Raw genomic sequence first — 14772 nt, 5'->3', positions numbered from 1 at the left:
GCTGAAGAAGGGATAGGCTACCCACTCCAGTATTCTTGGGCTTCCCTTGTGCTCAGCTGGTAAAGAATCTGCCTGCAATTTGGGAGACCTGGGTTCGATCCCTGGGTTGGGAAGATCCCCTGGAGAACAGAAAGGCTACCCACTCCAGTATTCTGGCCTGAAGAATTCCATGGACTGTATAGTCCATGGGGTCGCATACAGTCCATGGGGTCGCAAAGAGTTGGACACGACTGAGCGGTTTTCACTTTCAGGCTGGCAGTTGCTCTGGAATCTTAAAAACATTGCTGTTAAGTTCCAGAGTTAACATTAATGTCTAAAGTCATTCCCAATCCTTGTTTTGTCCCCTTGCCCAGAAGTTTATAGCGTCTTTTCTTCATCTCCAATATTCTTTAATTATGTAGCTTTGGTGTGGATTTTGCTCTCCATTGTGGCAATTCCCTGTACTTTTCCCTCCATCCCTTCTGTTGTGATTTTAGCAATTTTGATAGCAGAAAATGTCTGTTGATGTTCTTTTATCCCATGGCATGGATGAAATAGACAGAAAACTACTAAAGTCACCTTAAGTTTTAATAGACATATTGGAAGAATGGGTTAGGATTTTTGGCTAGGGAAGTATCCATATTTCACTAAAAAACAAAAAACACCTTTTTTTTTTTTTAAGGACTTAATTTGCTAACATTTTAAGACTCAGATTTTTTTAAATTAGAAAAATTAAGAGAAGTGTGTGAATCTGAAGAAGAAATTTTCAGAATGAATTTCTTAGAAATTTAGTAGAATGATTTTTCCATCCACTGACATTAATAGGATTTAGTGTTAAGAATTATCATCTGTATAGTAAGTAGTCCCATAAACTGGTGCTCATGGCCATGATGAGAAGAGCCTTCTGAGAGTGGTCAGGGTCAGTGGCGGAGAATATTTGAAAACACGACTGTTCTGGCCAGGACCAATGATTAGCACAATTACAGGCTTTCTCTCTAGAGCAGCAGTTCTTAACCCCAGTCTGGATTCATCTGAAGAGATTTAACGATATGGTGCCTAAATCTCACTTAGACCAAGTTTAGAATCTCAGTGGGTGGGACCCATACATTGACACATTCCTACCCACCAGGTGATTTTTTAATACACAGCTAGTGCAGAGAACCACTGCTCCAGAGTTTAGCCGAGACCCTTGCTTCTCAGAGTGTAGGCTAAGGACCAGCACATTATCACTGGGAGCTTGTTAGAAATGCAGAACTTAGGCCCTACCCCATATGTGTGGAATCTAAATCTGCATTTTAACAAGAATCCTCAGGTGATCTGTATGGGCATTAAAGTTTGAAATAGTACCTCATTATTTATTCAACAAATAGATTTGCAAATAGATCTGTTGAACAAATTTATAAGCACCTACTGCCAGGGCAAGACTGCTGGGAGAGGTGGTGATGGGTCTATTGAATTTTTTATGTCTTCTGCCTGTTTGTAATTTTTTATTCCCCTTGTTTAAAAAAAAATGTATATATATATATATATCGTCTTCTTGTTTTGTATAAGAAGACAAGATGAAACATCTTGTCTCTCTCAGGATATTAATGAGCATTTTCTGTCAGAAGGTTTCTTCTCTTGTGTAGTCTTGTTTATTCTCAGTTCTTTTTTTTCTGTGTTTTACTTTCTTCCATGTTAGAGGCTTTGCTTGGGTGTCTGAGAATTTTTTTGTCATCTGCTCTTGACTGCAAGCACTGGGTGGTCTTGTTGACTGAGCCTCTTCGTATGGTGACCTGGCTGGACGGTTTGAGGGGGACTCCCAGGGTTGGTTTCTTTGTATCTTTCTTGCCTGTTCAGAGTCCTCCGAAAGGATACCCCTGTCTTCTGCTAGGAGATGGAGGCCTGGCTCCACGTTGCTGGAGGGAATGCAGAAGGGGAACTAGAATCGCCATGTCTATGTGTGCCTTCCTTTTTAGGGCCATGGCATCCGGTTCTCAGCCAAGCCTGCTGTGCCAGTCAGAGACCGGCAGTTTACCTCTGAAGGAAAGTCCCGACTTTGCTGGGTGGTACCAGGGCAGCCACCCAGTGGCTTTGTATTGGGGAGGGAGTCCAGAGGGGTCTTACTGCTTCTTAAACAGCTTTTAACTAATCCTGTGTATTTTTAGCACTTCTCTCTGTCTCCTGTTCTTCTTCTAGAGGTTTCTGGGGCTGCTAGTTCCCAGGTCTTCTGAGGATTCTGTGGGGGGCAGTCAAGGACTTTTCACCCTGAGACTGGGGATTTTCTCAGGTCTGCTCTCCGTAGCCACTGGCCCATCTGCTTTCTGGCTTCTAAAGCTTTGTTGTGGTTTTTCTCCTCTGCTGTTCTTCCTGTCCTTAGGGACTTGTGCCATTCAGAAAGTTCCTCTTTTGACAGTTGCCACCTCAGGAGGGTTTTGGGAAGAAGTGGAATTATGTGCATGTGTCTTTTCCTGAAACCTCTGTCCCCTCTTTAAACTTCCTCCCAGGATCCATGAATTCATTCAGTTAAATATAAACAAATAGGATTCCAGTCCTGCCCTCCATGAGCCCCAACCCTCCAACCAAGCCGTTTCGTGTCCGGTTGTATATGGACTGAATTCTGGTTCAGCTGTTACTCCCTGTATGACCCTGGTCATGTCTCCAGAGCCTCAGTTTCCTCATCTGTAAAACTGGGATAACGTAGGGTAGTAAGGGGGAAGGTTATTCAGGCAATAAAAAAATAAAAGCTTTTAGTGAAGAACTTGCACACAGTGTCTTTTTGAGAACCCAGGTTGTGACTTCTCTGTCATACTCCCCCAAACCTAGCACAGGGTGAGCACATAGTGGGTATGTGGTGAGTGACTGAAGGAGGCGGGTGTTGAGAAGTTTGGTCTGGGCCCTCCTTCAGCACCTCTAGGTTCTGGGAGCCACAGGCTTCTGTTGGAGGTGAGAACTCCGGGTTCTTCCTGTCTCTGCCTGTCGCCTGGATGCTGTGACTCCCACTGAGGCAAGTTCTCTTCCCAGGCCCCTGACCTTGGCAAGGCTGCCCCTTCATGGCTAGACGGGAATCACCGTTGCTCTGAACTGTTGATCTCCCCTGACTCGTAGGCATCCATTCCTTGTGACAGCTTCTAAGGCGCCTGAGACCTGGCGTGGTCCTTCCCTTTCAGGGTCTCAGTTTCTTTATGGCTAAAATGGGTGGGATGTAAGGTAACTTAAAATATTTTGTAGTCCCTGACATTTCTCTCACTCCCACCTTCGGACTCCTCCTCTCCCAGTTCAGCAGTCCACCCTGCACTGGATATTCCTAGCTCCTGGGGTTCTGGTGTGGACATGGTCCCAGGGGGATGAGCAGTCCCGCTCTCAGAGTAAATGCTCTCCAGTTCACAGCTCTGGCTTCATTCCCCACCCCACCTCCAGGCCCCAACAATAGGCCCCTTCAGCTCTAGGCTCTTGCTGAGGGGGTGGGGGTGGGGTGAGGCCTGAGCAGGACCAGCCCTGAAGAGCTCTGGGAGTGGCTGGCTGCTGCAAGCCGGACTCCATCCTTCATCTCTTCCCAGGAGCCTGTACTTCTGGGCCTTGGTGCCGTGATGATGCTTGGGCCAGAGGGTGCTGAGAGGCAGCTCGCTGCAGTGCCCTGCATCCCAGCCCTGGCACTCAGGCGTGTGTGGTACGTGTGTGCAAGAGACCCAGACAGCTGCTGGAATTTACCCACTGACACACGCGGGTGGTGTTTCTATGCGGGGGAGGGATGCCTCAGGAATGTGTCAGGACTCTCTGTGTCCTCTCTCTGGGTGTCAGGGTTGGCACACCAGTCTTCAACTGGTGGAGCGTGAAACAGCTACAAAATACGTTCAAGAGCAAATTGATAGATATGGTGAGGTGTTGGGCTCAGCCTGGGTCTGTGTTGTGCTGTTTAGTCAGCTTCTTCCCTTTGCTTTCTGAAAGTTACACTTCCTTCTCTGTTGGAGTCAAAGGAGATGAGGTATAGGAGGGTCCCTGACCTGGTGTGTCTGTGCCGGCTTCCACGCCCTGCCTTCCCACCCTCTCACTGCCTTGTCCCTGTCCTTTCTCTCTCTTTGCGGCTGGGATGCCTGACAAACCAGACCTCCTTCCCATCAGTCAACCCTGTGGCGTCTTGTACCCCAGCTCTCCCTCTCTCAGCATCTCCGTCCAGTCTGATGAGAAGGCAGCCTTCAGTCAAAACTCCCCCTCTGTCTTGAGGGACTGCTGTGCTGTCCCCCGGAGCTGAAATAGCTTTGTGGGAGCAAAGTAGCTTAGTAGTTCTGGGACAGGGGTAACTGTAACGAGTTTGGTAGCCCACACAAAGTTACTTGCTTTTCTGGATTAGAAATAATGACAGAGGGTAGGGGTTGGTGGGGGAAGCGGAGCAAAGCCAGAGCCAACGAGGGCAACCAGGTTTATTCCTGATATTCACTGGACGTAGGTGGCACAGCTCACTGGAATATAGACAGGTCCATCACAAAGGCTTGAGGTCCTTTTCAGCGAACTCTGTTGACCACCTGTGCCTTGCCAGATTCTTCTTCAGGGTGACAGATATAAACAGATGGTTATTTTACAATGTATAAACCACAAGAGAGGTACGTATGTAGGGCTCCCTCAATAGAATTTTATATTAATACAGAGTGGTACAGAAACAGTGACCCTTAAAGGAGCAGAACATGATGGATAATTAAACATTTTTTTTCATTCTCTTGACTATTTTCCACATGTGCTATTATGTGATATGCCACTTTGGTTTCAAATATACTTTAACAAGATAACATAGGAAGCATTGTAAAAAAAAAATTAACCATTTGGGAATAGGAAATAGGAATTCATAAAGGAAGTGATGTTTTAGCTGGGTCTTGAGGGATGTGTAGGAGTTCATGATGTAGACAGTAAATCGCAAAGCATAGCACAAAGACATTAAGCTCCAGGAAAGGCTATTTGATTTGGTTGGAACATGGAGACATTTGAAGGAAATGATAAAAGAGGTGGAGGTGGACAAATATACGAGAGGTGGATTGTGAAGGGCCTTGTAATTGGCTCAGTGAGGAGTTACAGAAGGATGCAAGCAGGAAAGGAACTTGAGACTTGTGTTCAGATGAGTGTAACAGTAGGGACTGTGTACCGGATGCTGTGCCAGGTGTGCTACTCGTGACCTCACTGAGTTTGCACTTGATGCAGGAGGCATTGTTTATCTCCATTTTACAGATAAGGAAATTGAGGCTTAGAGGTTGTCAGTTGCCCAAATGATTAGAGAGTGATACAACCAAGATTTCAGTTCAGGTTCTTTCTGACTCTCATCGCAGTGAGATTGATGGGAGGGAGAATGAGGAGGCAGAGAGCAGATTTTATGGTCTGCCCCATGGGGGAGTGAGTAGGGAGTTATGGTCGGGGAGCCCAGGGTGAGGTTTCCAGCCTAGGTGGCTGGCATTGGCTTATGACATTTTCAGTCCGGAGACAGGAGCACACGCTTGGTTTAAGGTCGGGGAGGCTGAGCTCAGTGTGGACGCGTGTGGTACCCCTGTATCCCCCTGGCGGAGCCAGCTGGACATGTCTGGAAACACAGGTCTAGAGCTTCAGGAGCTCAGGAATGCACATGGGGCTAATCGGAACCCTAGGAGGAGAGGAGGTGACCCCCCACTGCCACCCCCCAGGTACAGAGAGAAGGAAGGGAGAGTTTCAAAGTCTTAAGAAATACCAGCAGTTAAGGAGAAGGGTGAAGAACCTTCAGGGTTAGTTAGACTCAAGGCCTGTGCGCCCCCCAGTGCTGGCAAATATGCCTCAGCCTTGACTGTCTATCCCAGGACCTCAGCTGCCAAGCTCCCCTGGAAGGGAGTGGGTCACTGCGTCCTGGAGATGGAGAGGGTGTGGACAGCCATGGTGTGTGTCTGAATCACCCTCTTCTCTCCCTTGGCCTGTGGCCAGCCTCCTCCCAGACCAGTGTGATTTCAGACCTGGGATGACCTGAAGGAGTGAGGTTTCCTGATGCAGTTCCTCTGGGATGAAGTCCCACGGGGAACCAGCCTGGCCCTGGTCCAGAAGCTTAGGCCCTGCACACAGAGGGGTGAGTTGAAGTTGACTGGGTTTGGTGGGGCTAGCATGTGGAGGCAAGATAATCCTCAGGTCGGAAGAAGAGCCATAACCTATCCCCCGCCCCCCTCTCCCCAAACACACACTCTTTCTCCTCTCCTATATGTTATCTTCCCTCCAGGGCCTGGAGAAGAGGGAAGGCAGAGGTGGGAGAGGGCTGGCCTGGAGGTGGGGTTGGCATATATTCTCGAGAATACGGTAGATTGTTTTGGAAAAATCCTCTGGCCGGAAATTACATGTCACGTCTGCTCCTCAGTGTAGATTTGTCACTCCACTGATGCTGTAGGAGAGCCTGGGGGAGGGGAGGGGACAGCAGAGGCAGGCTGGTTCCTGGCCATTATCGGCTGCCTTTGGAGATAAGGGGCCAAGTTGTTGATCATGGGGTGTACCTGTGGGGTAGATTCCCTAAACCCGAGAGGCAGTTTGGATCTTGTGGATGTCTTGTAGCAGGATGGCAGTAGGAGGCAAGAGATTTAGGAAGGGAGGAGGCAGGAAGAAAGCAGGAAGGGGGAATGGTTTAGATCGAACCCTTTATCCAACCTGGAGAAAGGATGTGTGGGCATCTTTTTCAACCTCTCTATCTCTACAGTCTCCTGAGTTTGGGTTCCTGCTGCTGTTCCCAAAACCAGTTTCTGCCTTCTGGAGCTCTGGAGACCTGCAGTAGGAGCAGAGGAGCTTCTGCCTAGAATAAGCACCCTGCCTAGTAGGGTCTCTTCCCTGGTGGCTTAGCAGTAACGAATCTGCCTGCAATGCAGGAGACTCCCGTTCGATCTCTGGGTCAGAAAGATCCCCTGGAGAAGGGAATGGCAACCCACTCCAGTATTCTTGCTTGGAGAATCTCATGGACAGAGGAGCCTGGTGGGCTACCATCCATGGGGTCGTAAAGAGTTGGACATGACTGAGTAACAACACATACCCTGGCAAGGTCATCCCCTGTACCAGCGTGCTTCAAGGTGGAGAAGGAGCTTTTGAAGACAGTGAGCCTTATGGGAACTCACTTGGTGCCCACTTGGGGTCTCCTTCCTCAGTCTTGAAGTGGTGTGTGTTGATGTCTCAGCGTTTCCCTCCTCCTCTGCCCCAAACCCCAAAGGGGTGAGGGTGCCTTGAGCTCAGCCCTAAATAGCTGGTGCTGAGGAGTCAGTGGATGCTTCACATGCCATCGTAATGAGAGGGTGTGCGTGTGGCACCTTGGGGCCCTCCGGGCTAGAGGGAGAGGAAGAGCCTCTGCAGTGGGCCTTCTTCCATTGGCAGTGTCCTCATCGCGGCACTGGGGAGACTGCCCGTTGGACTCATGTTGGAGCAGCTCCTCCAGCAGGGAGTGTGGGTACTTGCACTCTTCTGAGGCCAGAGAGGTCAGCCCCAGTACTCTCCCCGGCCCTGAAGGCTCTGAGCTCCCTGGCACTGGGCCAGCACAGTCTTGGGGTGGGATGGGGGAGGGACGGCGGCAGGGAGAAGTCAAGGCCAAGAGACGGAGGCGGGGGCTGCGGTGGCCTGCGGTCTCCTTCCCTGTGTGGATGCCGGGGGCGTGGCTTCCATAGCCGGCGAGGAGTGGGCTGGGCAGGTTAGCTCGGAGTGCGGAGCGGCAGTGCGGAGCCGCGGCGGTGCACTGCGGAGCCTGCCAGGTGGGCGCATTCTTGCAGCCAGGTAGAAGCTGGGCTGGAAGGAGAGGTTTCAGGCCCCAAGGTCTAGAGGGAGGGGTCTCGGGTTGAGTCAGAATAGGGGCTCTTGGATGGATCCCCCTCCTTATCATGGAGTATGGGGGCTCTTGAATTCCCAGGACCTGATCGGTGGCTCTGAGGTCCTGGAGGCGGCCAGGGGCTGAGGGGAGCTGTGGGTCTGTGGTCAGTAAAGGTGCGGACCCACACCTGGCTCTCTGGGTCGGGGCGGGAGGGCAGCTGGTGGCGCTGCTCTGCGGAGAGGTGGCTCCTTGGAATGGAGGCTGGGCATGGGATTGGGGGAAGGGCAGCCGCAGGCACAGCGGGAGAGGCCGCTAACCAACCCGCTCTGCTCGGGCTGCAGGTGGCAGATGTGGGGTGCATGTGGGGCAGAGGACCTGGCCTTCCCCTGGCCGAGGCGCTATAACAGCCCCTGCCCTCCTTCTGAAGGATGTCAGAGGCCCGGCCCCTCAGGACGCAGGGCAGTGACGCTGCCGGTGCGCTGGAGCGGTGGGGGGCTGCGGGAGGGCTCTGCTCCCCTCTCTGGCCCTAAAGCCGGGAGTTTGGATTTCATGGGGGAGAGATCTGCATATCAGCGCCTGACTGGGGCTGAGGAGGAATCGCAGGTAAAGGGGCAGCCAGATAGCCTGGACCCCGAGGTCTGCTGGTGAGCTGAGGACAGCCTGTCAGGAGTGAGGGGTATCTATGCTTCTGGGCCCCAGGACAGATCCTGGGGGCTAGGAGGCTGGGTGAAGAATGGTGGTGTGTTTGTGTGTGGGGTAGGATGGGGAAAGTCAGTGGTGATGAATTTCTGTTGCTGACATCTGCTTCAGTGTCTCTGAGTCCTTAGGACCCAATTAAGCTGCCCTTTGGGCTTGCCTTAGTGCTGCATGGGAGCACTGGAAGCACTGCCAGGATATGGATTTAGTCTTTCACGGACACAGAGTCCGTGTGCCTGGACATTCCCTCTTACTGGCTTTATGAATCTGCATATTAAGCCAAATGTCCTTGTTTGCTTTGGAAAATATGATCAGGGTGTTTACGGGTCTGCCTCCCTTACCCTTGGAGATCAAGCACTTTCTCTCTTGGCCAATAGAGGGCAGTCACTGACAGGACAAAGCTGGGGAAGAAGGGTGCTGTTTTCCAAGGCTGGGAGAGAGGGGTCCAGAGCTAGTCGGAGCTCTGACCCCTGACCACGCTTTACTTTTCTTCACAGCCTCCTACAGCTGGATTGCTGAGCAAGCTGTTGAGGCTTGTTCTTACCTGACGTGCAAGGGGAGAATCAGGTCTGGGGTTCCAGTGAGTTTGGGACACATCTTTCTGGGCGGTTGTAATTTTCAATTCGGCCCTTCCAATCCAGTAGTTCCCCCAACTTTCGACAGAGGGAGTGATCCTGCTTAAATTGTCCCCTTTAAGTCAGGTGCCTGGGTTTCCTTCAGAGTGGTGCTTGGTGGGAGGTAGGTAATAGGTTTCTCTGTGCTGTGGGCATTGTGTGCCAGAATTTAGGGGAAAGTTAGCTCTAGTGTGACTGCGACCTGACCTCCTCTTGTCCGTTAGCTGTGGTTCCATTCTAAGACTGGTGATTCACTGGGACCCAGGAGAGGCTGCACCTGGCTGGCATCATAAGTATTGGGTAGTGGGGGATGAGAGGGGGCTGGGAAAGAGGGACTGATTGCCTGGGGGTGTCCCATGCCCCCTCCTCCCGCCTTGGGTCAGATCAGGAAATGTCTGTCCCTTCAAGCACCTCCTTGCCAGGAAGGTCAATCACTGAGAGAGAGGCCCTAGAAAGAGCCTGGGATGCTGACTCCCCAAAACTCTCACCCCAGCTGCCTATTCCACCAGCCAGCTGGGGCTCCCAGAGCTGGTAGCCAGCTGGAGAGGGACAAGAGAGCAGTGTGCAAGAAACAGGGGCTCCCTGGGCATGGCTGAGGGTGGGGGCTGAGGGAGCCTGAGAGAACTTCCTGCAGCTGTCAGGTGTGTCTGGGGGCTGTAGTGAGGGGGGTGTAAGAGCAGCTGGCACCCTTGAGGAGGGCCAGAGGGATCAATTGTCAGCTCTAGGAACATGGGGGGCCCAGGGGGGTTGATGGAGTGATGCAGTTCCCTCTAGCTGGGGCTGTTGTCCCTGTATGTAGGTACTGTTCAGGAGACATCTTATAGCCTGGAATCCTATAGTTTTGGGGTGGAGCCATCACAGGGTTTAGGGGCTTATTTGTTTGTTTTGAGGGGGCTTTGGATCTTGGCCAGCTGGTCTGGGGAGGAGGCATCCTGGGTGATGTGCGTAGCAGACAAGGGAACCCCAGGGGAGGGGGTGGAGATTCCTCACCGTCCCCCTCACCCCCACCCACCCTTGGCTGGACTGCCCCACTCTGGCAGGCTGCCAGACTCTTATTTCCGTCGGGCACCAGGGTAACAGGGCCACATTAGGGCCTGAGCCAGGAGACGCCCAGCCAAGGCTGGGGCTGGGAGATGGGGGAGGGTCTCTGAAGGGTCTGCATGCAAGGTCCAGGATTGACTTTCTGGTGTCCAGGCCCCCTCACTAGCCCTCAGAGCCCCCACACAAGCACATATGGGGGCCTCTTTGTATATTGCTGCTTGATTGACATGGCCCCCACCCTAAAATCCCAGAAGTTGTCTGCGACTATGGGGGCTGGGGTGGAAGCCAGAGACAGGGGGCCTTGTGTATGTGGAGGTGGGGGGGGGCAGCGCGGGTGGCTGGGAGGAAGAGTCCCCCCATTCCCGCCGCCTTCTTGGCAGTGATTCAGAAAGGTCCTTTTTCAGCCAGTGTCAGAGCTGCTCAGCTGGGGAGGGAGGGAGGCGGAGGGAGGGCGGGCAGTCGGGTGGGGGAGCCCGGGAGTAGGGCTGAGCTGTGACCACTGCACTGAAGAGAAGACAGAGAGACAGGACAGAGGACCCAGGCTACAGCCACCCCAGAGAAGAACTAGCTCGTTCCTGCCAGGCTGGCCAGCTGTGGAAACAGCTGTAGAGTAGAGCAAAGGGAACCACCCTATTTTTCTACTGTATTCACCGCTCCTGGTGTGGACTCTGGGGGCCTCTGGGGCAGACCTCTGGCTAACCTCCCTTCTGGGCAGTACCTGCAGTTCAGGAGCTGAGACCACTGTCCCCCATCCCCCCCACTTCTCGGGCCAGAGCCCCGGTGACCTGGTCAGGGTGGGTCCTTCTCCGTGGAGATGCCAGCAGCTCGTCGGTTCCCGGGCCTCGAGCTCTCGTTCCCTCTTCTAGCCAGACTCCGGCGGAGACTGTACACAGTGAGTGGGGGGCTGGGGGCGGGAGTGGACAGCCGGGCCTGAATCAGCTCGTCAGAGCCAGCCCTGCGCTGAGGGCCAGCGAGAAGGACGGGGCGGGCTCGACAGGGGCTCAGGGCCTCTCTGCCCTGGTGGCTGTGTTCTTGGTGACGAGTGTGTCGGCAAAGTGTTGTGTGGGAAGTGTGTGTGCCAGCCACGAGAGCTACACGTGTCAGACACAGGTGTGTAGACTGGGCTGTGCTGGGGGAAGCAAAGACACGGGCTGGTGGTGGGGTGTGGGGGAGCGGACTTGTCCAGGATCACCCTGGGCTGGGTGGTAGAGACAGGGCTGGGACCCTGGCTGCCGCCTTCTTTTCCCCGGGATCCCAGTGTTCTCTCCCGTCTTCCCACACATGCCCCCCCCACGCAGAGCAGCCTGTTCCCAGGGTTGGGGAGCAGGGAGATTTGTTAGCTGGTGTTTCAGGAAAAAGGAACAGGCCAGACTGTGCTTTCTCAGAGACTTCTTCAGGGGAGGGGCCCCTGGGTCTCCCCCAGCCCTGACCACACAGGGCAGTTCTTTGAGCTGTTCTCAGGAGTGGCTGCCTCCTGCCCCCAGGAGCGTAGGGTTGAGGGGCCTGGAGCACTGGGACTTGAGGACTGGGGAGGACGCAGTGGGGGTCTTCAGACCACCTGCTCTGGTGGCCAGCCTCATCTTAGGCTGAGCCGTGTAGGGGGTGGGATCACTCTGCTCCAGGGACCAGGTAGTGATGATGGAGGTGCGAGCTGGTCCCGTCTGGTCACTCCATAGAGAGACACTGCCTGGGTTAGTGATTTTCACAGGGGTCCTTTGGGGCTTTCTTCTGGAAAGAGGTGGTGCCCTGCTCTCTTCAGTCCATACCCCCTTGTTTGTAATGGATGACTTTGTATGAGGATAAGTGAGTTAATCAGCCAAGTGCTTAGAACTGTCCCCAGCATCTGGTTAACTGTAGTTGAAGTGTTAGTTATTTTTATTTTTCTTAAATAAAGTTAATAGAAATACAACCTGTTTATTCTGTGTGTATGCACATGTGCCTATGTGTGTAGTCAGTTAACATAATGCCTCCTGTAATATAAAGGAAAATGGAAAGGAAATCAGTTACTGCTTCAGTTATGAAGCAGTCAGATCCTAAGACCTCAGGTAGAACCAGCGTGGAGGCAAAGATGTTGTCAGGCAAGTGCTGACTGAGAGGAGACATTTGAAATAGTAAGGGTGGGCTGTCTGCAGTGACCTCTTTCTGAATGGTGGACAACTTCTCATCTCCGAACAAAGCAAAAGGCCAGTTTCTCCTCAGTTTACACAGCAGTTCCATTCTAGGAAAATTCAGTCTATATTAAAATTAGAAAAATACTTTCTTGTTTGTGTATAAAATGGAATCTGATTCTCTGTTCAGATGACTATAAGTAAATTTTTCACCTGCATAAATTCAGTTGTATGGGATTTGTGACAGTATGAGAATCCCAGCACTCACTCACTGCCACTAGCGGTCCCCAACATATTAACAGCCAGACATGTTCTCTAGGGGGCTACCCAGGCCTCCTGAGAACCATGCGGGTGAACGGTTAGGGCTTAAAGTTTGGAAACCCCCTTCTGGGCCGCCGCCTCAGTGGAGGAGCCAGGGTTTGAACTGAGGGCGTCTCGTTTCTGTCCGTGGCTCTTTGTACTGCCCAGGGCTGCCTGGGAAAGTCTGAGCTTCTGGCACTGGGCTGGCAGCTCCGCTGGGAACTGTGGGGGCAGGAGGCTCGCCCTGGGCCCAAGCTGTGAGTGCCTGCTCTCCCAGAGCGACCTGGGAGGAGAGCTGGGGGGACAAGCCTGCCTCCCAGTGGGGAGGAGGGGTTCTCGGAGCAGCTGGCCTTTTCCCTGGTCCCTGTCTTCAGCGGGGATTGAACACAGGTCAGGGCTAGGCCAAGCCCTCAGCTCCGAGGGGGTCTTACTCAGACCAGGATGGGTTTGGTGTCGGATGAGCCAAGCTGCCTAGCTTTGAGGGTGCCACTGGCCTCATTCTCTGGGCCCCAGGGAGTGTCGGTAGGAGCCCACTCCCTGGTGGCCCCGTGCCTGACTGTGACCTGCACGGAGTTTTGTTTGGCCAGCACAGTGTACACACGTGCTTGCGTGTGTATATTTCAAACTTGAATTAGTTGACATAGTTCAAAAGTCAGGAGAAAGATCTAATGTCAAGTGTAAACAAGGAACAGAATGGTGTGGGTAATGGGTGAGTATGTGTGTGGGGGGAAAACAAGTCTGGAAGAATGGGTAAAAGTCATTAACGCAGCTGACTTTGGGGACGGGCCGTGCAGCAGGCAGGGATGAGACTTTATTATGGCTTCATTGTGCCTTTTGGTATTTTACATGTGCCTATATTACCTTTTCAAAAATTTTTTTAAAGATATTTATTTGGCTATGTCGAGTGTTAGTTGCTGCATGTGGGGTTTTTGTTGCAGTGCACAGGGTTCTCTCTAGTTATGACTTAGCTGCCCCGTGGCATGTGGGATCTTAGTTCCCTGATCAGGGTTCGACCCCGAGTCCCCTGCCTTGGAAGGTGGATTCTTAACCACTGGACCACTGGCAGAGTCCCTCAAACTTTCTTTAATGGTGAGATTTTACACACAGATTCCGATTTCTGGTATTTCTTTTAAAAATTGAAAATCTTTGACACCACTAGGCCACAGCCTGTTGTGACAACTGTTGACTGTAGCTGAGCCACACTGCCTCCCTGGGCTGCGGCTGCGAGCCCGCCCTGGCCTCCACCCCTCTTTCTCTCCAAGCTCCTGTGGTTCTGTGTGGTGCCTGGGGAGTGGTTTTTGGACCAGAGGAGAAGCTCCTAGAGTGTCAGGCATTGGGAGGAACATGCTGGAGCTCATCTAGTCCCTGTGGGGTCCCTCAGATCTGCAGAGCTCTTGGATGGGTCTCAAGGGACACTGCACCCCCCCCCCCAACTTTTTTAAGTAACATTATGAATAAGAATGTATGTATTTTCCTGGAGATCCAATCGATATTTTCATCAGATTTTTATAGAGTTTGTGATGCCAGGAGAGTCGAAGAGCCAGTGGGGAACCAGAGGACAGAGTTTGATCTCAGGTCACTCGACCACAGGTGACAGATTTAGGGAGTAAGACCCTGACTCCAGGGCCTGGGCCATGTCCCAGGTACCCTGATTCTACCCCTGTTGCCATAGGAAGCAGGACATGGCTGCAGGCTCTTACGACGTGCAGCTGTTTGGGGGAGCAGGACGGGGGTTTGAGTCCTTCCCTGCAGCACACAGTAGGATGTGGGTGAGCCCAGGCCAGTAGCAGGGCCGCGTGTTACCTCCCTTCCTTCTGCAGTCCCTGAGCAGCTCTTCTGTTCCCACAGAGGCTGGGGAGCAGCAGCATGCAGCCAGAGGAGGGCACGGGCTGGCTGCTAGAGCTGCTGTCCGAGGTGCAGCTCCAGCAGTATTTCCTGCGCCTCCGCGACGACCTCAACGTCACCCGCCTGTCCCACTTTGAGTATGTCAAGAACGAGGACCTGGAGAAGATCGGCATGGGCCGGCCCGGTAGGTGGGGGTGTGGCCTTGCCCATCGTCACCCACAGACCAGTTACCTTGTCTGTCCTCAGAACTGCCGGCCTCGTGGGAGAGCCCTCCTTGCTTTGTTCTGAGTGGCAGAGCTGAGAGCTCTCACTGCCTGTCCAAGATCTGCCCCCCCATCTCCCCAGGTGGGGCTTAAAGCTGTGCACAATGAGTGTGCAGTGGTGAAGGTGAATTGCAGTTGGAGGAGTCTGACTTAAATTTCTAGCTACTCAG

At 52.7% G+C, this 14772-nt stretch overlaps 1 protein-coding gene across 20 annotated transcripts in view; it reads left to right on the top strand.

The window, feature by feature from the left end:
* Positions 1–14772, top strand: part of TNK2 (tyrosine kinase non receptor 2) — a 39749-nt gene that overhangs the window by 6445 nt on the left and 18532 nt on the right. For 7 of the 20 annotated variants that reach the window (XM_061411492.1, XM_061411473.1, XM_061411411.1 and 4 more), the window contains exons 1-2: positions 10565–10978; positions 14343–14523. In XM_061411492.1, the coding sequence (XP_061267476.1) occupies positions 10901–10978; positions 14343–14523 (259 nt within the window). In that variant the 5' untranslated portion in view covers positions 10565–10900. Of the gene's footprint in view, positions 1–5892; positions 6032–7590; positions 7680–7953; positions 8339–10563; positions 10979–14342; positions 14524–14772 lie in introns of those variants that run through there. The other 13 variants (XM_061411403.1, XM_061411443.1, XM_061411483.1 and 10 more) reach the window with 9 other exon arrangements.

The sequence above is a fragment of the Bos javanicus genome, chromosome 1 (assembly GCF_032452875.1).
Source record: "Bos javanicus breed banteng chromosome 1, ARS-OSU_banteng_1.0, whole genome shotgun sequence".
In the NCBI taxonomy this organism is placed as follows: domain Eukaryota; kingdom Metazoa; phylum Chordata; class Mammalia; order Artiodactyla; family Bovidae; genus Bos; species Bos javanicus.
Note: the sequence above shows the minus strand (reverse complement) of the source record. Positions and strands in the feature narration are given on the sequence as shown.